General features: G+C 41.8%; 1 protein-coding gene across 5 annotated transcripts in view; it reads left to right on the top strand.

Moving 5' to 3' along the window:
• LOC137524618 (uncharacterized) overlaps positions 1–27,811 on the top strand; it is a 571,079-nt gene that overhangs the window by 64,822 nt on the left and 478,446 nt on the right. For all 5 annotated transcript variants that reach the window (XR_011022737.1, XR_011022738.1, XM_068244694.1 and 2 more), the window contains exons 2-4: positions 11,351–11,401; positions 22,674–22,834; positions 24,940–25,010. Coding sequence is in view for 3 of the 5 variants with exons in the window: in XM_068244694.1 (XP_068100795.1) it covers positions 11,351–11,401; positions 22,674–22,834; positions 24,940–25,010 (283 nt within the window). In the remaining 2 variants the exon portion in view is untranslated. The remainder of the gene's footprint in view (positions 1–11,350; positions 11,402–22,673; positions 22,835–24,939; positions 25,011–27,811) is intronic.

Genomic DNA, 27,811 nt, shown 5'->3' with positions numbered 1-27,811 from the left:
TTATGTTCAGGGAAAGCTTAGCACCACCCATAAGCCCATCACATAAAACTCAGCTGTATAAATTCAGGAAAGTAAAATTGCTGATTTAGTAAAATAGTGTTCTAATTCCATGAAACAGTAAACAAAGTAAAAAAAAAATACATTTATTTAATATTTACAGATTATTTTGAGTATTATTCTTTGGTGTACTCAAATAGTGAATATAACCAAGAATTACTTGAATAAGACACAATTACTACAGTGCAAGGGAGGAGCTAGAGCAATATGTCAATAGAAGAAAGCTCCTAATGGAAACAGTCGAGAGCCTGATGGCTTCTCCAAAAACTGCTACATTAATTAGGGCCGTGTAACATGCGAGGATTAGTAACAATAACATAATTTTTATTAATCATAAGAGGGATTCATCATAAAAGACAAGTCAAATACATAAAAATATGGTAAAAAAAAGGGTCCTGTAAAATATAAAACTGCCTCTATAGGATACTCGCCTTGGGAAGGGAAAGCCTCTGGATCCTAAAAGAGCCTTTCCTTGCCCTCCTCTAGTATCGTTGCAGCGCTGGAACCTGGCCAGTAGCGTGGACCTGGCCTGGCTATCTCTGAGGAAAGCCAAGTGGGATGGGTCTTTCAGGGGTACCAGCGCTATGGGGTACTTGCATCGGGAGGGGGAAGCTTCTGGATCCTAAGGAGGCTTTCCCCTCCTTAGGTGAGTACCCCATAGGGGCACTTTTGTAGCTACAGTTTCCCTTTTATTCACCCTTGACGCCGCCTCAATGGTGTGTTCCAGCTCTTCAGCTACTTCCTCCTTCTGCGGCGTCAAGGGTGAGTTAACCCCCCCCTGCTTTAGTCCGCTGTGCTTCAAATTCATGTTCTGTTCCAATTCATCCTGAACAGCGTTTGGTTTCAGAACGCTCATCCCTACAAGAAACCCAGCCTCTGATGAAGCAATCCTCTGTTTTTGCATGCTGGGCCTTGAAACACGTGTCATGCCTGTTTTTATTGACATACTTTAGTTGTGACTATATATTTTTATGTATTATCAATAATTTAAAATTGTTATTGCTACATTTATAACTCAGCTAAAACCACTACCTTACCTTTGTTTTTTTATCATATAAATTCAAATATTAAAGGGGAGTATACTTTTTTTCCAGTATTATTATTTGAATGCTGGTTTCTTAACTGTTACTAAAATTATCCAGTGCAGTTGCTAGGAAAAGTAATTCAGTAGAGCAGCAACCAGTTACAATAGTGTGCCATGGTTGTTAGTGACTGCTTAGCATCTTAGTAGTTGAGACTCACGGCAGTGATTAAAGTAGAACTAAACTCAGGACTTCCTCTCAGCTATAATAGCGTAGCCACAGTGTGATAACCTTTATGGGGAAAAAATCTTCTTTGCAATTTATAGAAATCCTAAAAAACACTGAAGTTTAAACCTGGACTAACTGTTCAGGGAGCACAGGAAAGGTTAAGCCTCAGTGTTTACTGAATAGCAAAGAGATGCAGTTCTCCAGGCAAAGCTTTTCTGCAGTCTCTTAGGCTGTGTGCCCACTGGTAGATGTGCTTGTACTTCCTAAAGCGCAAGCGCTTTGGTGACCGCAATTTACAACACGATTTGCTGGTATTCACAAGCTCTCTCTTTTATTTTGAATAAAGTTTTTAGGTACATGACGGGTCGCTGGCGTACTCATTCTCCCCCCCCCCCCCAATCGCGACGCAATGTCATTGCTTCTGTGCAATGGGGTGGAGCTATGCACCAGAAGCCAGCCCACGGACCCGGCATATAAGTAAAAACTTAATTGAAAACATTGGAAATGCACAAAAAATTGCTGCAAAATCACTTTTGAACAGCAATTTAAAAGTGATTTTGCTTTGTATTGGAGCACAGTCACTCCAAGAATGCTTTGAGATTTCCCTAATTGCAATCGCTCCTGTGGGTTTGCAGCCATTTACTTAAATTAGACTAGCTGTTTTGGAATCGCCAGTAAAAAGCGATCTAGTGGACCATAGCCCTCACAGCTCCTGATAAGACAGGGTGATCTGGCCATACAAACAATTAAACGCGCGGCAGCAGAATTTTTTAAAGCAACTCTGTGGAATAAGACTTTTCCCTGGGTGTTGTGCTAGATTTCGGGTCCACTTTAAAGTCTTGTGTGTCTTGTGTGATGTTGCCCCTTCTATGATCTGATCGTGGCTGCTTTCTGCTCCTTTCACACTAGTTTAATAAGCAAATGCCCCTACATAGTTTGGAGTCTCATGATATAGCCCTTCGTAAAGCTAGGAAAGATCCTAAAGTTATCAAATTTTGTCACTCCTGTCCTAAATCTTGATGTGATATTTTTTTACAAAAGTTCGCTCAAGCACAATAAATACATTGCTTACAAAAATAATACCCTATGATCAGGTGGGTTTTATCTTTATCTCTTAAGTCAGGGATAGCTCAACAACACCATCTTCCCATCTCCCCAGGCTTCAGTGTCTTCTGGTGTCTGGGCAGCCATCTTCCCGTCTTCCTTGCAGCTTTGCACTTACCGCTGACCTTTAGTGACAGAACTGCAAGGGAATCAGGAAGTGGCTCCTTGGGATGAAAAGAGAATGAAACTTAGACATTTAGCAAGTAGAGCTGCATGCGAGATAGGAAGATGGCTGCCAGAAATGCAGAGAGGTAACTATCTTCACGCATGACTCTTATATAATACGACCCCCCCCCCCCCCCCACACACACACACACTTTTGGGACCCTTTATTTTTGTCCCAAAAATGTAGATTATATTTGAGTATACACGGTATGTTATTAGGAAACCTGAAGATAAAAGATGTTATACATTTTGGTACAAGTGACAGATAAGGAGCACATAGTAATAATGGTCTGTGAGGTCCTTTACTGCTGTCTATGTCCTGGTTAGGGATATTTCTTATCATTTACTGCTACAGAGATGCTGAAATGAATGAGAGGAGATTTCCCCCTAGGAATGGAATGTCACACTTGAACAGTTCAAGCATTTTTACTGTAGCCTTATCTCTAGTTCTTCTAAAGGCGCGTGCACACGCTGGTTTCCTGTAAACGACGGGTCTTCAAACCTGCCGCGGGGCAACCATTCTGAAGACAGTTTGTCAGTGTGTACAGTCTGTCGGCAGACTGATAAGGCTGGTTTTGACAGATTCGCCAAGCGAATCTGTAAAGACACAGATATTGTTAAAACCATACAATTGGCTGGAAGCTGTTCTTTTAATTACCGAGATTAATCAAATAGACTTGTCTCAATTCTAGCTTGGCATAATTTTTTTTTAACCACTTGCCGACCAGTGGCTTTCTGGCTGATCTGTGCTGCGTAGGCTCTCCAGCCCGCAGCACAGATCAGGTTTTAGCCAGGGCGATCAGACTTACCCCCTTTTTTCCCCACTAGGGGGATGTCCTGCTGGGGGGGTCTGATCGCCGCCGGCTCTCTGCGCTTTGCGGGGGGGGCTCTTCAAAGCCCCCCTCCGCAGCGTTTTCGGCGCTCCCTGGCTTCCCGTCCCTCCCTCTCCCTCCATGGCCTGCGCAGGACGGTTATCCGTCCTGCGCATTGAAGGATAGGCTTCAGCCTATCATATGCCGGCGATCCCCGGCCAATCAGAGGCCGGGGATCGCCGATCTGGCTTACGGCGCTGCTGCGCAGCAGCGCCGTATGATGTAAACAGCGGGGATTTCTTCCCCGCGTGTTTACATTTTGCCGGAGAGCCGCGATCGGCGGCTCTCCGGCTGTTCACGGAGACAGCCTCCGTGAATGGACATGGAAAGGCCGCTCGAAAGAGCGGCCGTTTCCATGGAAACTTGCAGACGACCAGTTTACGCCAATCGACGTTAGCTGGTCGTCAAGAGGTTAAAAAGACCCGAGGGTGTAGCTGTATGTGAAAAAACTGATAACGTGTACATTATTGTGCATTGTATTTTACATAAACATATGGGGACCAGCAGTGTTAGGATGCAAGCCATCAGCTTTCAACATATTCTGGAATTCCCAGAATAAATTGAAATGGTCAGTAAGATATACTTGATACATAGCACAAATGTTAGCATGCCAGGTATGCAAGCCAAGAAGATAAAACAACCGTACCTCATCAAACTACTAGTAATGGTCTCAGAGAGAGTTTAAATCTTATTGCTAGGCTCAAGCTATTGTTTCTCTTCAGAGGATAAATCTTACTACTGAAAGATAGTATATCTATCAATATTCCTAGTTCTTTGTCTTTATATGAAAGTCTACAGCTCAGACTCTCTGTAGGGGGGAAATACATTTCCACAGAAGCAGAAAGAAAGAGCTTAGTGCTAAGAGATAGGGTAGAGGAGGTTAGTTTTACCACAGAAGGTGTATGTAATGCTGGGTACACACCATGCGTTTTCCCACTCGAACCGCGGGTCAATCGGGATCGATTCGACTATTTCTGACGTGCTCGATTCGGGCTTTGATCGTTCCTGTTGTCGATTTTGCATACTTAACATGCAAATCGACGCCAGGAACGATCGAAGCCAGACCATTGTTTTGCTTTTATGGTACACAGCACATTCTTAGATCATAGCTCTTATGTGACATCTAGTTTTGGGGACTCAGTATGCGTGTAAGACATTATAGTTATTGATGTAACTACAGTGAATGACAGTGATGAGAATAAGTTCTCATGTATTGAAATACACTCACTGAATAAGAAGTTCTTATGAAATACAAGCATTAGAGGTTGAAACTTCAAAATTGTTGTTTGAGATTTTAACAGCATGGGTATATGGGTACCATGGAATCCATAGCAGGAAAGAGCTGATTAGCTACATTAATGGAGCCCTGAAACAAGGTATCTTTACATTTCTATTGGGGCTTTTCATTGATCCACTGATCTGACCAGCGAGTAACCTCCTCAGTGTGGGAGATACTTCTGCTGGAGCTCCCTCTTATTATTATGGTGGTTAGTGATGTCGTGAACTTGAAATGTTCGGTACACAAAGGCGAATTTTCCGCAAAAGTTTGCAAACCACCATAGACTTCAATGAGCAGACAAATTCTAAATCCTACAGGGACTGTTTCACTGTTTCTGGCCACAAAAGCGATGGAAAAGTTGTTTAAAGGGGCCTAACACCTGGACTGTGGCATGCCAGAGGGAGATCCATGGCAAAGTCCCACAAAAAATTACGTAGTTGACCCGGAGTCGTGTTTTAATCTCTAAAGTGCAGAAATCAAATTACATTCCTAAATTTGTGGAATAAAGTACTTTAAAACATCCAGCGTGTGTACACGGCGATAAGGTAGTGTAAGGGTTTGGCCCAGTTCACACTGACAGAGAAAATGCCACATTTACCGCACTGCAAACAACCGCAAAGAGCTTTAGCGATAACATCATGTGAGCAAATTATAGTTTTTACTAGTTGACACCTTCAGGATGTAAATGTTAGTCCTCTCGGTGGCAATCTTTGTGTAGTGGTGATGGTTGTCGTGCTTGTGTGCACGTCCAGGGGAGTGCAGCCAATTGCGGTTTTCCAGCCCCTATGATCGGATTGAGGTAGTTCAATGACGTTGTGGAGTGCCCATTTCAGAGGAGGATGAGGATGTTGTGGCAAGGTTCCTAGCAGAAGCGATAGAAGATGGGGTGTGCTGTTAAGTCAGTCAACTACTTCTGTGGCATTTAGGGGTTGAAGGCACATGGCCTCAGCAGCACACCCTCCCTGATCTGTCTAGCACAGAAGCCAAACACAGACTGCAAAATGGCCGCTGTGCTGGCTTTCTGATAGGTGTGTGTGTGTGTGTGTGTGGGGGGGGGGGGGGGGCAGTCCAGGTGGGAGGAATAGCTGATTGGCTGCCATGTGTCTGCTGACTCTGGGGTAAGGAGACACTTTTTGGCTCCATTATAATGTATAGGGGGCAGGTGGAACACGCCATATGTTCGTAAACAGACGTGAAGGTGAACATGCATTGTTTGCTGCAAACTTTATGTGAACAGTTCGGGCCATTTCAAATGGCGATAGTTTGGCAAAGTGGGTGATATGTCAGCAGCCTTTTCAATGAAGATTGATAGAAAACCTAAGAAGATTACAATGATTGGTAAGTGAAAAAGGACTGTGGCAGAAGACAGTGAGGGAAGCCTTGTTTGAGCTTCAGTATGTGTAGGACAGTATACTCTGGGATCAGCAGATAAAGGTTGGTTAAATTGCAATGAGCAACCTAATCCCGACACTACTGCAAACTTCAATTAATGCCTTTTATTCAATGCAAATGACAGTGCAAAGTTAACATACCACAGATTCAGACAGTGGGGGTGGGTGAGAGAGGAACCCTGACACTCGTTTTGCGCTTTACAGGGCTTCCTTTCGAGGCTACAGTATAGCGTATAGCCTTGGAAGAAGTGTCATATGGTGTGAAACGGAGGTCAGGCTTCCCCTCTCAGGTCTGGTGCACACTGGAGCGGTTCTGCAGCATTTTTTAACACGCTTGCAGGGGGAAAATCGCTTGGCTAATGAAAGTGAATGGGATGGTGCACACCAGAGCAGCTCATTTTTTTCCAGAAACGCAAACTCCCGGGCTGCAGCATTTTTTTAATTTCTGAGGCTTTTCTGCCTCAATGTAAAGGATAGGAAAACGCAAAACGCTCGGAAAAACGCTACTTGAGAGCAGTTTGCCAGGCGTTTTTGTTACAGAAGCTGTTCAGTACAGCTGTTACTGTAACAATTTGTGTAATCTGTTACACAAAAACACAGCCAAAACCGCTAGGTATGTTTAGAAATCCTCTCTAAACATGCATAGAATCGCTCTGAAATCTGCTCCCAAAACCGCTAGCATTTTGCAGATCTGCTGGCGGTTTTGGTGTGCATTAGTCCATAACCACCACTGACCATTTGAATCTCTGGAATGTTTACTTACTTTGTATTTGTTATAACTTTGCACTGGATAAAGTTTGCAGTAGTTTCAGGATTCTGTTGCTCACCGGACATTACAATGATTGAGTCAGCTCTTTAGAAATGAATTATGATATGGGACATTAAGCATTTTTTTTTTTTACCAAAAAACATTTTTTATTTAAATGCTTTTAACCTTTTAAGACATCTGCCAACACTAATATGGAAAACAGACATCCCTGCTCCTTCCTGGTCCTAATTGGTATGGTAGATCCAGGACATTATGGGAGAGCACTACATTCCAGGTTATGGTAGATCCAGGACATTATGGGAGAGTACGCCGTTCCAGGTTATGGTAGATCCAGGACATTATGGGAGAACTCGTTGAAAATCAAGTTTGAAATCAATTTTGATAAAAATTTGGGTCTCATCCCAAATTCAAAGACCAGTAGTGATTCCTCTCAGTAACAGTCTAAGGCCAGTTTTGTGTACAAACCAATTAATTTGCGTGTATGCTTTTGGTATCAGATAATTTTGTATGTGTTAATTGTCACAAGAAAATAATCTTTTTTTTTAGATTCTCTCTCTGGAATAAGAGTTAGCTCAGTGCCTTTTTTTATACGGAAGTGTGATTGTTTTCCAAAACAATCGAGACGGTTCCTCCCAGCTTATGTTAACCACTTGTTCCCATGCAGTCCAATATTGCCAGAATATATTGAATATATGTAATAGTCCACTAAGCAATATGGAAGGGGGGGGGGGCGAGGGGGTTGCTCGGTAAAGGAAAGGGGGAGCCACATAAATCCTTCTCCTCTTGCAAACCCCCTGTAATGATCTGGGGTCGATTTCCACCGTCAGCGCACACCAAGTGCGCTGAAGCAGATGGGAATCCCCACAATCACAGAAGCAGAGTACCCAGTATATGATGATATATTTGTAGAGAGGAATTCCAACCAGCAGGTGGAGCTGTGGAGTACAGAGGAACAAGTCCTCTGTACAGCCACAGATGCCAGATTGAAATTGCATGACTTGAAACAGTACTGGGCAATATAAACAAGGTAGCAACTCAAAAGAGAGTAAGAACAGAGACAGACTATATGAATGTCTACCAATCTAGTCGCCACCCGGCAACGGTAGACATATCACAACAGAACAGACCAGAGTGAGAAAGCCAATCGCAAGAGAGGCGATTGCTATAAGAAACACAAGACTGAGCAAAGACAGAGCATGAATTGAGTAAAGGAAGACACAGCAAATAACTACAATCCGAACGCCAAGGGAAATAACAAATTAACTAACTAAACGTGGTCACTGCACGTTATGCGCAACAATGACAAGCGCGTTAATAGCACGTTCACCACACGTTAAAGCGCAACAGTGACAAAACGTACCAACCCTGACTAACACGGAAAACAAAGACAAACAGATAGCGGGAACGCTTGCTAATCGGTTGCCTAACACCAGACAACAGCAAGCGTTCGTTCCAGACCAAACAGATGGAAGGAGTAACCAGTAGCAACCGCTGCCAAGGTTATAATCCAAGACACAGACAAGCAAGATCCACCACCTCTAGAGCTAGGACGAATGCGATCTAGGAACAGGACTGAGCGATTCACTATCAGCCACCGCAGGAGATAGTGCAATCGCAAGGACAGGACAAAACCAGACAAGACTAGGCAGTACAAATATTACACACAAAACTGACTGCACTAGTAGGAGTGCAAAATGCACTCCCCAAGAATTAACGACAAAAAGGCGACAGCTGACAAAAAGGCCTCTTTTCCCTGGACTGAACTATGCAACCTGCATAGGAAACCAACAAACTGTCCATGGAATCAAGGCCAGCAGAGCAGATTCTGACACCCCTTTGTCCTTGTGAAGAATATGGGACTTATCCTTGTTGTGATAACTACACCTACATCTGTGGCCAGAGACCCTGGGGATCACTTGTGGTGGAAGAGATTTCTTATGAGTATGGATGCGAAACAACCACATCTCCATGTGCAAATGCGCACCACTTCCTGTTTTTGTGGCCGCGGTTGGGGGCACATCAGTATGGAGTCATGTGGTTTGCTGTATGAGGTCTAAAAATACATAAAAAAAACATTAAAAAGCAGAACATAAATGGATGTAGAGATAGTAAAGAAGAAGGTAATAAGTGATGCGGATGCAAGGTGCTGAAGAAAGCTTGGCAAAAGCATTAGGGATGACCCAATGATATATATATATATATATAAACACAACCTTCTAGCCTTTAAAGAGACTCTGTAACAAAAATTGCATCCTGTTTTTTATCATCCTACAAGTTCCAAAAGCTATTCTAATGTGTTCTGGCTTACTGCAGCACGTTCTACTATCACCATCTCTGTAATAAATCAACTTATCTCTCTCTTGTCAGACTTGTCAGCCTGTGTCTGGAAGGCTGCCAAGTTCTTCAGTGTTGTGGTTCTGCTATGAACTCCCCCTTCCAGGCCCCTCTCTGCACACTGCCTGTGTATTATTTAGATTAGGGCAGCTTCTCTCTTCTCTCTTATCTTTTACAAGCTGGATAAATCGTCCTCTGAGCTGGCTGGGCTTTCACATACTGAGGAATTACAGACAAGGGCAAAGCTGTTTGCAGGAAGAAACGAGCAGCCTGAAACTTCAGTGCATGAGAACTGCAGGGGGAAAGAAACACACAATGATCTCTTGAGATACAAAAGGAAGGGTGTATACAGCCTGATTGTGTATGGATGTATTTTCTATGTGTGGACATACTGTACATCAACCTACTTCCTGTTTTGGTGGCCATTTTGTTTGTTTATAAACAAACTTTTTAAAACTGTATTCAACCACTTTTAATGCGGCGAGGAGCGGCGAAATTGTGTCAGAGGGTAATAGGAGATGTCCCCTAACGCACTGGTATGTTTACTTTTGTGCGATTTTAACAATACAGATTCTCTTTAAGCCAAGTATTTAAAAGAACCATTAGCGATGTACATGGGCCATTACACACAGCAGTTTGGCAATGGAATTAGCTGGTAAAATATGTATGATGCAGAGCAACACATTACTTGTGTAAAGTTTATTTTTCAACATCTTCAATGGATTCTGGCCTGTTGTCTTAACAAATCATGTTTTCCATGTCAAAAATTAATTCTTATCTTGCAACTATTGTAGTTGTGTATTGACAAAACAAATGGTAGGAAATGAAGATCATATGCGCATATTGATCCATATGACTTTCATGGTTTAAATCATACAAAAGTGCAGCCTAAATCGCTCCATTTCTTCATCTTGTGTAGAATGGCACACGTTCTGCCATTTAAGCATTCCGTGAAGCTACCATCATTTCCTTCCCTGGAGTAACTGTGAGTAATCCATACACAGATTAAAGAAACTAAAAAAAATGTACTTAGCTAGATTCTACTGTGAAGGAGAAAATGAGCCCATATAAGTAAGAGATGTTTCACTGGTGTTCTGTTTATTCAGTTTTCAACATTTAACAGCTTAATAATACAGAGTGTGTGCAAGTTTTCATCATGTGGCTTGTTCTCTTAGACTGGAAAATTTCAAGGGGGCCGAATACTTATGAAAACCACTGTAGTCTAGAGCCATTTTTAGGGGGAAGCCAATTAACTTATCTGTATGTTTTTGGGATGTGGGAGGAAACCAGAGTGCCCTGAGGAAACCCACACAAACACTGGGAGAACATACAAACTCCTTGCCAAAGTTGACCTGGCTGGGATTCGAACTGGGGACCCAGCTCTGCAAGGCAAGAGCGCTAACCACTAAGCCACCGTGCTGCCCTGCCACATTCTCGGGATCACATCTTCACAGCTATTGCTGCAAATTACTAGCTACATATGAACAGATATCAACACAGAAATAATAACTTATCAGCACTGAGTCAGCGTGGCAGACATTGTGAACATCTGATCATTTTAGCTGAATGAAATGGGAAAGAGGATATGGCTGACTAAGGGCCGGCTCAGACGGGCATCCTGCATCACCATGTTCAAATGCTTTTCTGTGAGAGCTTTTGGCGGCAATCAAGGTTTTTAACCCTCACAGGGAGACAGGTTCGGCGGGAAACAATGCAGAAAATAGGGAAAAAGCTGCAGCGTTTGCGTAACCTACAGTATTGGTGCTGCCAATTCATTTGAATTGGCAGCACTTAACTACAAGCGCCACAGCTGACAGTAGCTGTGAACTGGCCCTTATTGGGATAAAAAGCATATTTGTAAAGTTGAATTAACATGAGAATGTCCGGTGGCTTGTTCTGCGGGCCTAAAGTTGTGGGATGTTGTGCCTTTGAAGTATTCATGTCCACTGTGCCTCTGTAGCATACCATCTATTACCATGAACTGTTAAATATTAATTAACTAAACCATAGTATTCCAGGGTGTAGTAGGCAGTGTTTGCCATCAGGCTAATTTTTATTTTTGTATTTTTAATTCTCCCAGAAATGCCACATAGTATTTTAACTATATATGTTTATTCTGTGTTCTACAGAACCTACAGAGAAAGCTGAAGAACAAGGGCCTTGCATGTCAGAATGTCCAGGTATGTAAAATGTTGTACAAATATGGCTGTCTGTAGGAGTGGGCAGCAACATTGCAGGGTGACCAACTATTAAAAATATTAAAGCTGTTGCTTTCTGTGGGTCTGGACAGTATATTGGCTAGTTGAGCATGCTAATTTGGTCGGGTGGCAAGCATGGTAAAGGCTGTGGACCTTAATTGCTATCCACAGGTGCACTTGGACATTAGGTGGTGGACCAAAGGATATTTTATAGTAGAAACAGACTGCACTATGTGTGTTCTTTTTCTTTGTTTTCCCTTACATGTGAAAACGTGGTGGATACGGTCACAGAACTGAAAAACACAAGCAGGACTATAAACTGGGCTATACAAATGTTGGAATTATTATTATTATAAATACCTGGTGTTTACTGATACATAGGCTGGCATCTACATGACATGAACGCCATGCATGCTGGACCTTAAAAGATAACTGAGGCAAAGAAGATTGTTAGAACAGGAGGTAGCAGCCATGTATAGGGAGCAGTCCTCATGCCCACCGCTCCACCCGTTCACCTCTGTCCCCCTCCATTCTCTTGTAAGAAGAATCATTGATTGCGCTCCCGTGGTCAGGAGCACTCTGCACATGTGCACTACGAGTTGTGACGTAGTGCACATGTGCAGTAGAGATGGCTCGAACCTCCGATTTTAGGTTTGCGAACCTCGAATGCGAACCTCCGCAAAAAGTTTGCTTCGCGCAAACTTTTCGAAGCGCAATAGACTTCAATGGGAAGGCGAAAACTAGAAACATTTATGCTGGCCACAAAAGTGATGGAAAAGATGTTCCAAGGGGTCTAACATCTGAGTTTTTGCATGAAGGAGTGGGATACACACCAAAAGTCCCCAGGAAAAATCTGGATTTGACGCACAGCAGCGTTTTAAGGGCAGAAATCACATTGCATGCTAAATTTGAGGCCTAAAGTGCTTTAAAACATCTTGCATGTGTATACATAAATCAGGTAGTGTAATTAGTGTACTGCTTCACACTGACAGACCAAACTAACTGTGTAACGCACCGCACACAGCTGTTTGTGCAGTGACGGCCGTGCTGGACTGGTGCGCACCATGACGGGGGTGCAGGTGATGGTGGCTTTCCAGCCCATATGGTCGCCGGGCTGAGGTAGCTCAATGACAGTGACTGTCCAGCTGATCGAATTTGGTCTTTCCACAATGAAGCAACGACCTTATTATCTTGGGTGTGCCCCCTCCCCAGACACTCATATAGACGGCGATCATTGCTTCATTGTGATACGCAAGCCCCTTCACTGCTGCAAGGTAACGATCATGAAGGGGAATTGACACATGTACATGACTTTTGTTTTGTTGTTGCAGCCGCAGTGCAGCCAGAAAAATTAGGCAGGCATGTACACGCACCAGAAACATGATTATAGGCCATATTATTATTATTATATAGGCCTTAAAAATTCAGGAATCTGCCTGGAGTCCTGGACCCTGTTGGTGGTGGCGGAGAAGGCAGTCAAGCGGCCTGCAGGCAGAGATGCTGTGTGGGGAGCGACTTAGTCTTGGGGGCAGGCAGTCACACGGCGTGCAGGCAGAGATGCTGTGTGTGAAGACTGTCTTTTGGGCAGGCCTGACTGTGCTTTGCAGACCACGTGGTCAGATGGACCTTTGACCCAATGCTGTGTGCCAGAGATGACACCACTTGCCCTTCAACATCACGGTACAGTTTGGGTATCGCCTTTTTTGAGAAATAATTGCGGCCTGGTATCTTCCACTGCGGTGTGTGGCTTTGCTTTTGTGTGCTGCTTTTCCTCAGGTGGTCATCCCATTGCAGTTTGTGCTTTGTCATCATGTGCCTTCGTAAGGAAGTAGTCCCTACGCGGGTCTTGATCTTTCCACGGCTCAATTTTTGGTGGCAGAGAGTACAGATGGCATTGCTCTCATCTGAGGCAGACACACAAAAAAATGTCCACACCGCTGAGCCCTGGGGTGATAGCACTTTGGTGGTGGCGGCCGACTAAGTGGTAAGTGGGGTGCCAGAATCAGAGCAGGAGGAGGAAGATATGTCACGCTTCCATGCAGAAGCTGAGGAAGATGAGGTGTTTTGTGTTAAATAGTCAACTACTTCCTGACAATCTTGGGGGTTGATGGCACGCACCTTCTGAACACTGTACTTTGGTCCAGGGCCGCATGAAATCATGACAGCACGACCTCAAACAGACCTGCCGGATGGGCTGCCTCTGCCTGTTTTGCCCATATTGGGGGGATGAAGTGAAAGGTATGCACTGACTTGACTAATACACTGTGCAGTCACACAGGTGCAGTGAATGGGTATGCAGTGACTGGTATCAATACAATGTGCAGCTGTCACATACACAGGTACCGTGAACAGGTGCAGTGACTGGTGGTATATAACACTGCGTGCGCTCACGTAGGTAGGTAGGTGCACTGAACAGGTGGGTATACAGTGATTGGTATTACAAATGTGCAGTTGTCACACACACAGGTACCGTGAACAGATGCAGTGACTGACTTAATGGTTTGAATAAGGACAACAACTTCTTATATTGGTATGAGACTGATGCTATTTAAACTTTCTCAGCCATTCTAGCTGAACTTATGAACTAAGAATTTACGATACCTCTGGGTCAATTCTAATCCAGGTCTGTGAGCAGGGAGTAAACAAGGATGCTTATCTTAGCTAATAACCTCTAACCCCCATTTAGATGGTCTGTTTGAATTAAGGCATCTTAATGACATGTATTTATGCTTGAAAAGAATATCTGTTTTTCCTTTTGATGTTGCATGTATATAAGCTGTCTGTACCACCAGCCTGCAAACTAACAGGATATAAGCCCGACGAAGGCTGCAAGGCCGAAAGCTTGCTTATTTTTATTCATTTTTAGTTAGCCAATAAATGGTATCATCCTGATTTAAAACTTCTTGCTTGTATATAACACTGCGTGCGCTCACGTAGGTAGGTAGGTGCACTGAACAGGTGGGTATGCAGTGATTGGTATTACAAATGTGCAGCTGTCACACACACAGGTACCGTGAACAGGTGCAGCGACTGACTGGTATATAACAGTGCGTGCTCTCACGTAGTTAGGTAGGTGCACTGAACAGGTGGGTATGCAGTGATTGGTATTACAAATGTGCAGCTGTCACACACACAGGTAGTCACTGAATGTGCTGAGCCTGTAATGTATAGGGTCAAAGTTGACCCTAATGATGAAGTATAGGGGGCAGGTCGAACTTGCATATAGTTCGCAGTTCACCGCGAACGCGAACCACCGAAGTTCGCATGAATAAGTTCGCAGTCGAACCATTCGGGCCATCTCTAATATGCAGAGCGATCAATGACGCGCTCTTCCGGGCCTAGTGCTTGTGCATTGCTTCTGACCTGGCCGACACGGGATCAGCTTCTAATTGCTCTTACAAGAGAACAGAGGTGAATGGGTGGAACCGTGGGCATGACGACTGCTCCGCACCCCTCGTTTTAACAATCTTCTTCGCCTTGGTTATCATTTAACTAGATTACATTTAAAGTGGAAGGCTTTTTTTCTGTTGCATAAACATATGTTTTTTAAAATGAAGGATGAAAAATGGAGGATGAGGCACACTGACTATACAAGAGGCAATGTGGCCATTTAAAAATGTGGGTATTTTATGAGCAGCTCAACTTAGCTGCTAAGTGGTCTCGTAATTCCACTGTAAATGTAAATCTGGTTTTCATGTTGGCGTTTTCTCCTCTGCTGTCTTTGGTACTATACTATAATATACTAAAATCAGCAAAACAGAAGCTACATCTGAATGATCCCATTAAATATTTTTAATGTGCAATAAAACAAAGTATGGGAAGAATGCCAATCTCCATCAAGGTTCATATCACAGCACAGTTCAAAATTAATGTTAAGATATATTATATTGATTCATAGCTTTAAATCTTGCACTGAAATGTCCTTAACAATCAGATAAACATGTTCAACAATATTTATAAAACTTTAGTGGTTAAGCACTATGCATGTTGTGATACAGTGCTCTGACAACAGAAGACTAGAATAGGTACACACAACAGTGAAGAATAGCTGTAATGGACAGATTGCTATTAAACTATTTTACCCAACATTGGGAAACACTTTTGGGAAACCCTTTACAAACTTGCTAGGATACTGCTGTATAGGTTTCAGTGAATCATAATGGCAGTGTATTCATGGCCCCCAAGCCCCTGCCTGTTCTCTGTTAAGGGTGGCCTACAGCAGAAGGTACAAAGGTGATGTGTGTATGTATGTGTGTGTGTGTGTGTGTGTGTGTATAGTGTAATGTACACTATACTGCATACTAAGAAGCAAATATAATGTACTTTAGTTGCTCACATCTACAACACAGCTAATTGTACATGCTGGTTACTGTTATTTTGAATTCCACATTTTGGTAAATGGAACCTGGGCCCAAGGTTCAGCAGGGTTGGAGAATGACGGAAACCTAAATGATTTTGCAAACCTGGCATGTGCAGGTAATTCAAAATCTCATGACTGATATGTTCGATACGAGGTTTGCCGTTCTTCTGCCAAACCACACCCAATGATGTTTACGCCAATCCCTCAACATCACCTCTTTTCCCTTACTGTACCACCCTCAGCAAATAGAGAGCTGGATGGGTGGGCTGGATTAGCAGTCTTTTTTATTTTAAATTTTCTTTTCTTTGATTTTTGCACCTGAACATCTGTACAGTCATAGCTTTACGTATTAACATGATGTACATGCAGGTTGTAATGAATTTATTAACGAGTCCTGGACTATACAATGCTACAAATTATTTAACTCATCTGACGTTTCAGTTGTGAAATATCATCAGGTATATAATTATTATTATTATTTAGTATGTATATAGTGCTGACATCTTCCGCAGCGCTGTACAGAGTATATTGTCTTTGTCACTTAACTTTCTTTGTCACTTAAAGAGGAACTCCAGTGAAAATAATGTAATAAAAAAGTGCTTCATTTTTACAATAATTATGTATAAATGATTTAGTCAGTGTTTGCTCATTGTAAAATCTTTCCTCTCCCCGATTCACATTCTGACATTTATTACATGGTGACATTTTTACTGTGGGCAGGTTATGTAGCTGCTGCTAGCTGTTTTGGCTGTTAGAGACAGCTGTAAACAGCTAATTCCTGTCTGGGAACCTTGTTACATTGTAACAAACTGCCAAAAGTAACGCTGGTCCCAGAGCTTCTTGTGGGAATGGTTTCAGCACAAAATCAGTCATACAGCGCCCCCTGATGGTCTGTTGTGAAAAGCATTATATTTCTCATGTAAAAGGGGGTATCAGCTACTGATTGGGATAAAGTTCATTTCTTGGTTGGAGTTTCTCTTTAAGACAATCTAATTCCTACCATATTCCTATGCCTATGTATGTATCCTGTAGTGTGTGTATCATATACTCTAGAGCCAATTTAGGGGGAAGCCAATAACGTATCTGTATGTTTTTGGGATGGTGTTGGAAACCTGAGTACTGGGACGAAACCCATGCAGACACAGGGGAACATACAAATTCCATGCAGATAGTGCCCTGGCTGGGATTCGAACTGGGCATCCAGCGCTACAAGGCGAGAGTGCTAACCGTTACGTCACAGTGCTGCCCACAATATACATGCTCCTTCTTCCCCATCCACCAGCTCTCCTAGCAAACCTTTTCACTGTCCATCACTGTCCACTGGCCTCATGATGTCAAGGAAGCTAACAAGGAGGACTATGCTTTAGCAAGTTGGTTGTGCTTTTTCCAGCTGGGTCATTAATGATAAACAATATTTCACAGGGAAACCCCACTCTCTCTGTTGACTCTGGAGCTCTTACTAGTGTATCTAAAGGTGTTGATTAAGCATTTAAATACATCAGTCTTATTTCTGGGTTACTAGACAAAGTTTAAAGAACATTATTAAGTTTAAGGAACATTTTGTAACTGTTACGTTTTAGACAAAACCACATCCATAAATAAATATAAAAGAAAAAAGAAAATGCATCTTCCGGTAAAAAAAATGTACAGGTGAATCAATCACTAGAACACACTGCATCTCTGTATGGTTGTGTAGATTCCATAAATCTAGATAACGTGTACAATTACAGTATGCACAGTACCAATATGTTATATCAATAGGGAACATAATAAGGCATACTTTGTATTGTCTCCATTATTTTTAACAAACCCAAAGATATAATTTACTTGAGTGAACATCTCTTTTAATCAAGAGTAGGTTTGTTTTCTTGGAAATGGTATAGCCTGTGAGCTCCATGCAGCACAGCAACTACATTCCATGGTATTGTTGGACAGAGCTAGGCTGAGAGCCTCTCACCAGCTGTGAGTTACTCGGAGGTTATATAAGGGGCTCGCTCCAGAGCTTCTCCTTCTTGTCTACGTATCAATGAGGAACATATGTAAAGTTTCACATCTATTTTATTTCCTCTGTAGAATTAGAAGTTGACTTCTCTTTAAAGAAAAAGGCATCCCTGGTACCGTTTCTTTCTGCAGTGCTAGATAACCTGTATAGAGCATCTGGTGTTAGCCTCTTAAAAATAACAGTAAAAAGACCACAAGGGGACAGATTTACCGCTATAAATAGGTTTTAAATAGGTCAATGAAACAAAGTACCGTGTTAATTGCTAGGGAGAATCCACTTAAACACAGCTTGAATTTTTGAACAATAAATGTGTTATTCACAATTAACCAGTTGTTCAAAAACTTTCTGTAAAAATGAAACCTTTTATTTTTAGTTTAAAAAACAAAACAAAAAACAATTTAGTTACACTTTCCACAAAAAAAAAATAAAAAAAGTATTTCCCTTTCACGGATGCAGGACTTTACTGGAACTGTAATATCCAAACTCAGACTGTATACAGTGACTTGCAAAAGTATTCGGCCCCCTTGAAGTTTTCCACATTTTGTCACATTACTGCCACAAAAATCAATCAATTAATTTGGAATTCCATGTGAAAGACCAATACAAAGTGGTGTACACGTGAGAAGTGGAACGAAAATCGGTATCGGTTGAAAAGGGCGCCTGAGCTGCCTGTATAGAAAAGGGCGCCACCATAGACATCAATGTTATTTCTGGAAATATGGGTTACAAGGTGTAGAAAAGGGCGCCCGAGTTTTGATATGGGCTACACCAGGCTCCTTTTTTGTAGCCAAAGTTTATATGGACTACACCAGGCACCTCTTTTTGTAGCCGAAGTTTATATGGGCTACACCAGGCACCTCTTTTTGTAGCCGAAGTTTATATGGGCTACACCAGGCACCTTTTTTTGTAGCCAAAGTTTTTATATGGGCTACAAGCGCTGGAAGCCGAATCATTTCATTCCCCCACTATCCATGGCGGCATGGAGGGGGAATAGTAATTAACACATCCCGGAGTTTTTTTGTAGCCGAAGTTTTTATATGGGCTACAAGCGCTGGAAGCCGAATCATTTCATTCCCTCCCTATCCATGGCGGCATGTAGGGGGAATAGTAATTAACACATCCCAGAGTTTTTTTGTAGCCGAAGTTTTTATATGGGCTACACCAGACGCCTTTTTTGTAGCCGAAGTTTATATGGGCTACACCAGGCGCCTTTTTTGTAGCCGAAGTTTATATGGGCTACACCAGGCGCCTTTTTTGTAGCCGAAATTGGTATATATGGGCTCCACCAGGCGCCCTTTTTTTACAGGCGCCCTTTTCATTTAAACCCCGAAAATCATACATTATTCCAAACATTTTTTACAAATCAATAATTGCAAAGTGGGGTGTGCGTAATTATTCAGCCCCCTGAGTCAATACTTTGTAGAACCGCCTTTTGCTGCAATTACAGCTGCCAGTCTTTTAGGGTATGTCTCTACCAGCTTTGCACATCTAGAGACTGAAATCCTTGCCCATTCTTTGCAAAACAGCTCCAGCTCAGTCAGATCATTAGATGGACAGCGTTTGTGAGCAGCAGTTTTCAGATCTTGCCACAGATTCTCGATTGGATTTAGATCTGGACTTTGTCTGGGCCATTCTAACACATGGATATGTTTTGTTTTAAACCATTTCATTGTTGCCCTGGCTTTATGTTTAGGGTCGTTGTCCTGCTGGAAGGTGAACCAGTCTCAGGTCTTTTGCAGACTCCAAGAGGTTTTCCTCCAAGATTGCTCTGTATTTGGCTCCATATATCTTCCCATCAACTTTGACCAGCTTCCCTGTCCCTGCTGAAGAGAAGCTACCCCAGAGCATGATGCTGCCACCACGATATTTGACAGTGGGGATGGTGTGTTCTGAGTGATGTGCAGTGTTAGTTTTCTGCCACACATAGCGTTTTGCATTTTGGCCAAAAAGTTCCATTTTGGTCTCATCTGACCAGAGCACCTTCTTCCACATGTTTGCTGTGTCCCTCACATTGCTTGTGGCAAACTGAAAATGGGACTTCTTATGCTTTTCTGTTAACAATGGCTTTCTTCTTGTCACTCTTCCATAAGAGCCAACTTTGTGCAGTGCACGACTAATAGTTGTCCTATGGACAGATTCCCCCACCTGAGCTGTAGATCTCTGCAGCTCGTCCAGAGTCACCATGGGCCTCTTGACTGCATTTCTGATCAGCGCTCTCCTTGTTCGGCCTGTGAGTTTAGGTGGATGGCCTTGTCTTGGCAGGTTTACAGTTGTGCCATACTCCTTCCATTTCTGAATGATGGCTTGTACAGTGCTCCGTGGGATGTTCAAGGCTTTGGAAATATTTTTGTAGCCTAAGCCTGCTTTAAATTTTCAATAACTTTATCCTTGACCTGCCTGCTGTGTTCTTTGTACTTCATGGTGTTGTTGCTCCCAAGATTCTCTTAGATAACCTCTGAGGCCATCACAGAGCAGCTGTATTTGTACTGACATTAGATTTCACACAGGTGCACTCTATTTAGTCATTAACAACATCAAGGAATGAGTCGGCACCACCTCAATGTATTTCAAAGCTCTTTTATGGGGAAGGCTGCAATGACAGACCGCTGTTTCGAGCACAATGCTCTTTCTCAAATTGCAATAGCCATACAAAGTACAAACACACGTGCAGTTCTTTAAATACCTGCCAGACTGAGTGTTGACCAATCAAACACCCCAGTGTGGGTGGGGCTAAGAGACGGACCTGATGGGGAACTGATACACAGATAACAGCTTGTGCATAACTGTCCCATCAGACATACTTATGCACAAGCTGTTATCTGTGTATCAGTTACCCATCAGGTCCGTCTCTTAGCCCCACCCACACTGGGGTATTTGATTGGTCAACACTCAGTGGGGCAGGTATTTAAAGAACTGCACGTGTGTTTGTACTTTGTATGGCTATTGCAATTTGAGAAAGAGCATTGTGCTCGAAACAGCGGTCTGTCATTGCAGCCTTCACCATAAAAGAGCTTTGAAATACATTGAGGTGGTGCTGACTCATTCCTTGATGTTACTGATTGTACTCCTGGGGACACAGGAGTAGGAGTCCAGGCACGCTGATATATCCAGTGGGTGCTCCTTCAGCTTTACGTATTTAGTAATTAGCACTCATCCGGCAATGTCTATGGGCAACTGACTGCACTCAGACCTAAGGGGGCTGAATAATTACGCACACTCCACTTTTCAGTTATTGATTTGTAAAAAATGTTTGGAATCATGTATGATTTTTGTTCCACTACTCACGTGTACACCACTTTGTATTGGTCTATCACATGGAATTCCAATAAAATGGATTCATGTTTGTTGCAGTAATGTGACAAAATGTGGAAAACTTCAAGGGGGCCAAATACTTTTGCAAGCCACTGTATACTGTATGAAATATACTTAAACTTATTTTATTTTTGTGGTCAGATTTTAAGTCCAGGAGAAAACATACCATCATAACTTGTGGACAGTGTAGAAAGGATTGGAATGGTAATTCCTTCAGGTTTTTGTGCAGCTGAATGAAGCAAATTTTACATAAGACATGAGTGGTAACTTAAAAAAATTCAGCTGTGGAACTAAAAATAAACATTTGAGACATTGTTCTATGCTACTAATATTTTATTTATTATTAGTACTACACATGCAATTACTTATCTAATGAGTTTATTTTAGGTTCAGATTTGCATTTAATTCGTAACTTAAGGGTGGGTTATGGAGACAAGGTTTTCTATTGGCACTTTTAAAGCGTTTTGTGGAATTGGTTCACTTCTTCAGATATCTTGCTCAATGGTTAATCTTCAGCTAGTATGAGCACCTCTGTGTCTATAGAAAGTTTTGTATAATCAGCAGTGGTCGAGCATTTTGTTCTGCTTTGACTAAAATAAATTAATTGATCAGCAGCAATGTTTAACTCTCTGGTTTAAAAGTTAGTTCTAGTAGGTAAATGAAACATGATGCTCTAATTCATATTCCTGAATTGTAAATTCAGATGAGAACTATGATTGTCAGATTGCACCATAATCTGCAGGTGTGTGTCCCCCTTAAAGATCTGACATATAGCTGGTGTGTAGACCAATATACTAGCTCCAAACTGGACTTGGTGAAGACTCATAATAGACAAGGCTGAAATCTGTACTTTAAATATGCATAACATTTCATTATCTCATGGACCTGATGACATATGAATACTTTTAGTGTTAAGAAGGGATTGCTGTACTTTAAAGTAAGTTTAGAACAGGAGATGATATTATGGTTAATTTAGTCCCACTTCACTAAAACCTGGTGGGCTGGAGATTTGGAAGTACATCTTATGCATTTCCTCATTGCTTGTGTCCTCTCTGTTCTTTAGATCAAAGGCAATTTTGCCCTAATCGACCAGTTTATGGGAACAGTTGATAATTATCTACTTACAATGCTGCAAATCTGATTGAATGATCACATCTGAGGAAAATATTGTGCTGTTAATGGGCACTTTTACTCTGTACAACACCATAGAAGATGATGGCACTATAAATCATTAATAATAATCCGACATACAAAGAATGATCTCTTGCATATTATACTATAATGGCATGGAAACTGTATAGAGGAAAATATGAGTATTTATACACACATATACATTGCCATTGTTTGTCTCCATCTAAAAATGTTACTTGTCTGGCTATGATGATGATTTAATGGTTTCGTTACAGAGTCAGTGGCAATGAAGAAAACATGCATCTGATCTGTATTCTGGGCATTTGTGGAAGGGAAACAGCAATTGTTGACCACCATATTTCTCTTGGCACAGTTTCTTTTCTAAGTACTGTTGTGTGAATACGGCCTTTCCTGAGAATGACTACTAACATCACAAACCTGTTTCTCAGGTAATGGTCAGACGGCTTTCCAGAAGGGACAGAGATACATCTACAGCTACTCTACTGATACTGCCACTTTTCTACAAGGAACATCTTATGAAAGAAGCCTGCTCACATTAGATTGCACCGTGCACATAGAAGTCTTGGGAAAATGTCATATGCTTTTAAAGGTGAGTACTTGGAATTAATGGTGAGAAAAAAAATAACCTTACAAGCTGATTATCTTCACCCAGTGTTGCAGAAGCATGGGTGGGAAATAACTGAACAATTATCACAGCCAGCTTCAGTTTAAATAAATCAACTGCTAGTAGCTTTGAATTGCTAGTCTTAAAGAGGAACTCCAGCGAAAATGATGTAATCATTTTTACAATAATTATGTATAAATGATTTAGTCAGTGTTTGCCCATTGTAAAGTATTTTAAATCCCTGATTTTCATTCTGACATTTATTACATGGTGACATTTTTACTGTTGGCAGGTGATGTAGCTGCTGCATGATTTTTTGGCAGTTGGAAACAGCTGTAAACAGCTATTTCCCACAATGCAACAAGGTTCACAGACAGGAAACTGCCAAGAGTACGTAGTTTTCTTGTTTCTTGTGGGAGGGGTTTCACCACAATATCGGCCATACAGCACCCCCTGATGGTCTGTTTGCAAAAAGGAATAGATTTCTCATGTAAAAGGGGGTATCAGCTACTGATTGGGATACAGTTTAATTCTTGGTCGGAGTTTCTCTTTAACTTCTGTGGTGGTGCTGAATTGAAATTTAAAGAAAACCTGAACTGAAAATTAAAAGTCAAAATAAACATACACACGTCATGCTTACCTCCTGTGTAGTCTACTCATCAATCTCTTTCTCCTCTCCTGCATCCTGTTTGTCCACTGTGATCGATGGAATTCTCTGTCCTCCATTTTGAAAAGGGCCATTACCCCATAAGAGCTTCCTGGTCAGCACACTGTTAAACTGTAACATCGCCCACTTGAGCCATAGGGAAACATGGACATTACATGCCACAGCAGTTGTCCTCTCAGCTATAACTGACAGCAGCTGATAAATAACTGACAGCAACTGATATATTTCAGTTCTGACAAAATGTTGTCAGAACTGGAAGGGATCATTGTCAGAAGAAAATGGTGAGCTTCTGAGAGGAACTGATGACAAGGTAACTATGTAATGTTCATTTGAAGTTACCACCATAGTGACATAGAGTAGAATGCAGCAAATTGTTCAGGATAACCAATTTTATAATAATGTTCCTGGTTTTACCATCAAAAACACTTCCTATATCTATATATTGCTTTGTATTGGTATTTAGCCCTGCCCTCCCAGTGATGTTTAGCCTAGGCCAGTGATGGCTAACCTTGGCACTCCAGCTGTGACAAAATTACAAATCCCATCATGCCTCTGCCTCCCCGAGTTATGCTTAGAGCTGTCAGAGTATTGCAATGCCTCATGGGACTTGTAGTTCTACCACAGCTGGAGTGCCAAGGTTAACCATCACCTGCCTAGGCTGTTTCGCTCCCCCAGAGCATTCTGGGAGACCGGTATTATTTACACTTGCTTTGGAACACTCATTAAATAAACGTTCCAAAGAGCTGCACCTAACAGTACTAATGATGACGCCACCTGAGATAAATTTCAGATTGTAAATCAGGGAGAGGAAAGAATGAGGAAAGATCCTACAATGGGCAAGCACAGATTAAATAAGTTATTTTATTATTATTATTATTATTTAGTATTTATATAGCGCCGACATATTACGCAGCGCTGTGCAGTGTATATATATATATATATATATCTTGTCACTAACTGTCCCTCAAGGAGCTCACATTCTAATCTCTACCATTGCCATATGTCTATATCATGTAGTGTAAGTACTGTAGTCTAGGGCCAATTTTTTAGGGGGAGCCAATTAACTTATCCGTATGTTTTTGGAATGTGGGAGGAAACCGGAGTGCCCGGAGGAAACCCACGCAGACACGGAGAGAACATACAAACTCTTTGCAGATAGTGCCCTGGCTGGGATTCGAACCAGGGACCCAGCGCTGCAAGGCGAGAGAGCTAACCACTACGCCACCATGCTGCCCGTTATAAATCAATATGAGAAAAATAAGCAATTTTATCAATTACGTTATTTTGATTACAATTCATCTTTAAGGAGAATGCATTACAAGGTACTAGTGTTTATATCTAATAATACAATGTAGTAACTGTATGTAAGACCACTGTTTTCTATTACCTCCCATTGTACACTTTGTATGTTGCCTTCTTTCAGATAGAGAATGCACACCTGAGAGCAAATGTGACTTCAAAGACTGGTTTATGGAGGGAATCTGATGATCTAAGGTAATAATTCAGTGTAGTTTATAATGTAGATTTATACTTTTATTATAAATTTATACTTTTATAATTAATACCTAATCTGTAAAATACAATAAATCATATTTTCATATTAGTATGTTCTAGTTTATATGAGATGGTTTATATGACAACAGAGAGATGATATGATAAAGCTTAGGAAATTGATAGAAAGGTAACAGGTGCTATACATAGATACAGATGCAACAAAAATAATTTTCCCACTTGATCAGTTGAACTTTTCTGTAAATTTCATGTCACTTCTATTTTAGTCCAATCCATTTTTCTGTGATCAAACATCACAAATATGTATAAAAATATATATTTGCCTAAGTTTTTAAAGGGGTTACAGATGTAACCAAAAGTATGTCCTCTGCATAGTCACCACGTGGTCCTTCTTTGGATTGTGTTATTCATCTCTGTTTACATGAGCAGGGAGATGGGATTGGTTATTGGTTATATGGAGCAGAGATTTTTGCGAGGAGGAGCCTCAGGTTGAGCCTGTGCAGGCCATTTCCCCTGAGGGGTTTTCCTGCGCAGGCCGTGATGGGGGGGTGCACAGATCAGGAAGGGGCAGATGTGAAGGGAAGGGCCCCAATCGGAATGACCCGGAAGAGGTAGATCTGTTAGCTTCTGAATATGTCTAGAGGCGGGCTCTCTAGATCTAACTCTAAGCTAACTACCAATGCTCTGTCAGTAGCACCTAAGCTCTTATCTGAGCCACTTAACTTACGTGACAGGGTTACTTTGTGGTGTTTTTTTCCTCCTCTTGTGTATATATCTTGTGAACTCACTAATACACCCATGATGATTCCTCTCACAAAGCCCTTGCGAAAGGGTGAAACATGTTAGGTAGTTTTTAATGTACAGGATCTTCTAAAAAAAATTGCATATTGTGATAAAGTTCATTGTTTTCTGTAATGTACTGATAAACATTAGACTTTCATATATTTTAGATTCAAATACACACAACTGAAGTAGTTCAAGCCTTTTATTGTTTTAATATTGATGATTTTGGCATACAGCTCATGAAAACCCAAATTTCCTATCTCAAAAAAGTTCAGTTATGCACTCAATACGTGGTCGGGAATCCTTTTGCTGAAATGACTGCTTCAATGCGGCGTGGCATGGAGGAAATCAGCCTGTGGCACTGCTCAGGTGTTATGGAGACCAGGATGCTTCCATAGCGGCCTTAAGCTCATCCAGAGTGTTAGGTCTTGCGTCTCTCAACTTTCTCTTCACAATATCCCACAGATTCTCTATGGGGTTCAGGTCAGGAGAGTTGGCAGGCCAATTGAGCACAGTAATACCATGGTCAGTAAACCATTTACCAGTGGTTTTGGCACTGTTTTGGCACTGTGAGCAGGTGCCAGGTCGTGCTGACAAATGAAATCTTCATCCCCATAAAGCTTTTCAGCAGATGGAAACATGAAGTGCTCCAAAATCTCCTGATAGCTAGCTGCATTGACCCTGCCCTTGATAAAACACAGTGGACCAACACCAGCAGCTGACATGGCACCCCAGACCATCACTGACTGTGGGTACTTGACACTGGACTTCAGGCATTTTGGCATTTCCCTCTCCCCAGTCTTCCTCCAGACTCTGGCACCTTGATTTCCGAATGACATGTAAAAGTTGCTTTCATCCGAAAAAAGTACTTTGGACCACTGAGCAACAGTCCAGTGCTGCTTCTCTGTAGCCCAGGTCAGGCGCTTCTGCCGCTGTTTCTGGTTCAAAAGTGGGTTCATGCTTCCATCTGCTGAAAAGCTTTATGGAGATGAAGATTTCATTTTTCAGCACGACCTGGCACCTGCTCACAGTGCCAAAACCACTGGTAAATGGTTTACTGACCATGGTATTACTGTGCTCAATTGGCCTGCCAACTCTCCTGACCTGAACCCCATAGAGAATCCTTTGGATATTGTGAAGAGAAAGTTGAGAGACGCAAGAGCCAACACTCTGGATGAGCTTAAGGCCGCTATCAAAGCATACTGGGCCTCCATAACACCTGAGCATTGCCACAGGCTGATTGCCTCCATGCCACGCCGCATTGAAGCAGTCATTTCTGCAAAAGGATTCCCGACCAAGTATTGAGTGCATAACTGAACATAATTATTTGAAGGTTGACTTCTTTTGTTTTAAAAACACTTTTCTTTTATTGGTCGGATGAAATATGCTAATTTTTTGAGATAGGAAATTTGGGTTTTCATGAGCTGTATGCCAAAATCATCAATATTAAAACAATAAAAGGCTTAAACTACTTCAGTTGTGTGTATTTGAATCTAAAATATATGAAAGTCTAATGTTTATCAGTACATTACAGAAAATAATGAACTTTCTCACAATATGCTAATTTTTTGAGAAGATCCTGTATATAGCACTATTTGAGCAGTGACAGAGACCGGGAGACCAATGATGCAGAACCTTCAGGTAATGGGATAGTGTAAGGCAATGTGATTTATATTTACAAAGGTGGGTTGCAGATCCCTGAAACTACCATAAAAGCCTGTGGGAAACAAACGTCCCTGCTCAGTTCTCTAGGCCAATCAGGATTCTGCATGGTCGCGCTCCTTGTGACAAACAACTGCGAAGCTAATACTTCCTATGGAGGTCAAATCTAGAACATAACACTGGGGTGTCTCTAGCTTGTGTTTGAATAAATATCTTATTCCAGTTGAACTGCTGTTTAATCCTCTAGAGAGGTAAGCAATTGGCACTCTTTTTTCATTTGATTGAAATTGTAGATATTTAGAAATACACATAGGGCATTTCCATTGGAACATGCTCCT

This window comes from Hyperolius riggenbachi, chromosome 7, assembly GCF_040937935.1.
Source record: "Hyperolius riggenbachi isolate aHypRig1 chromosome 7, aHypRig1.pri, whole genome shotgun sequence".
NCBI lineage: Eukaryota > Metazoa > Chordata > Amphibia > Anura > Hyperoliidae > Hyperolius > Hyperolius riggenbachi.
The sequence above is the reverse complement of the archived record's forward strand: the minus strand, read 5'-3'. Positions and strand labels throughout refer to the sequence as shown.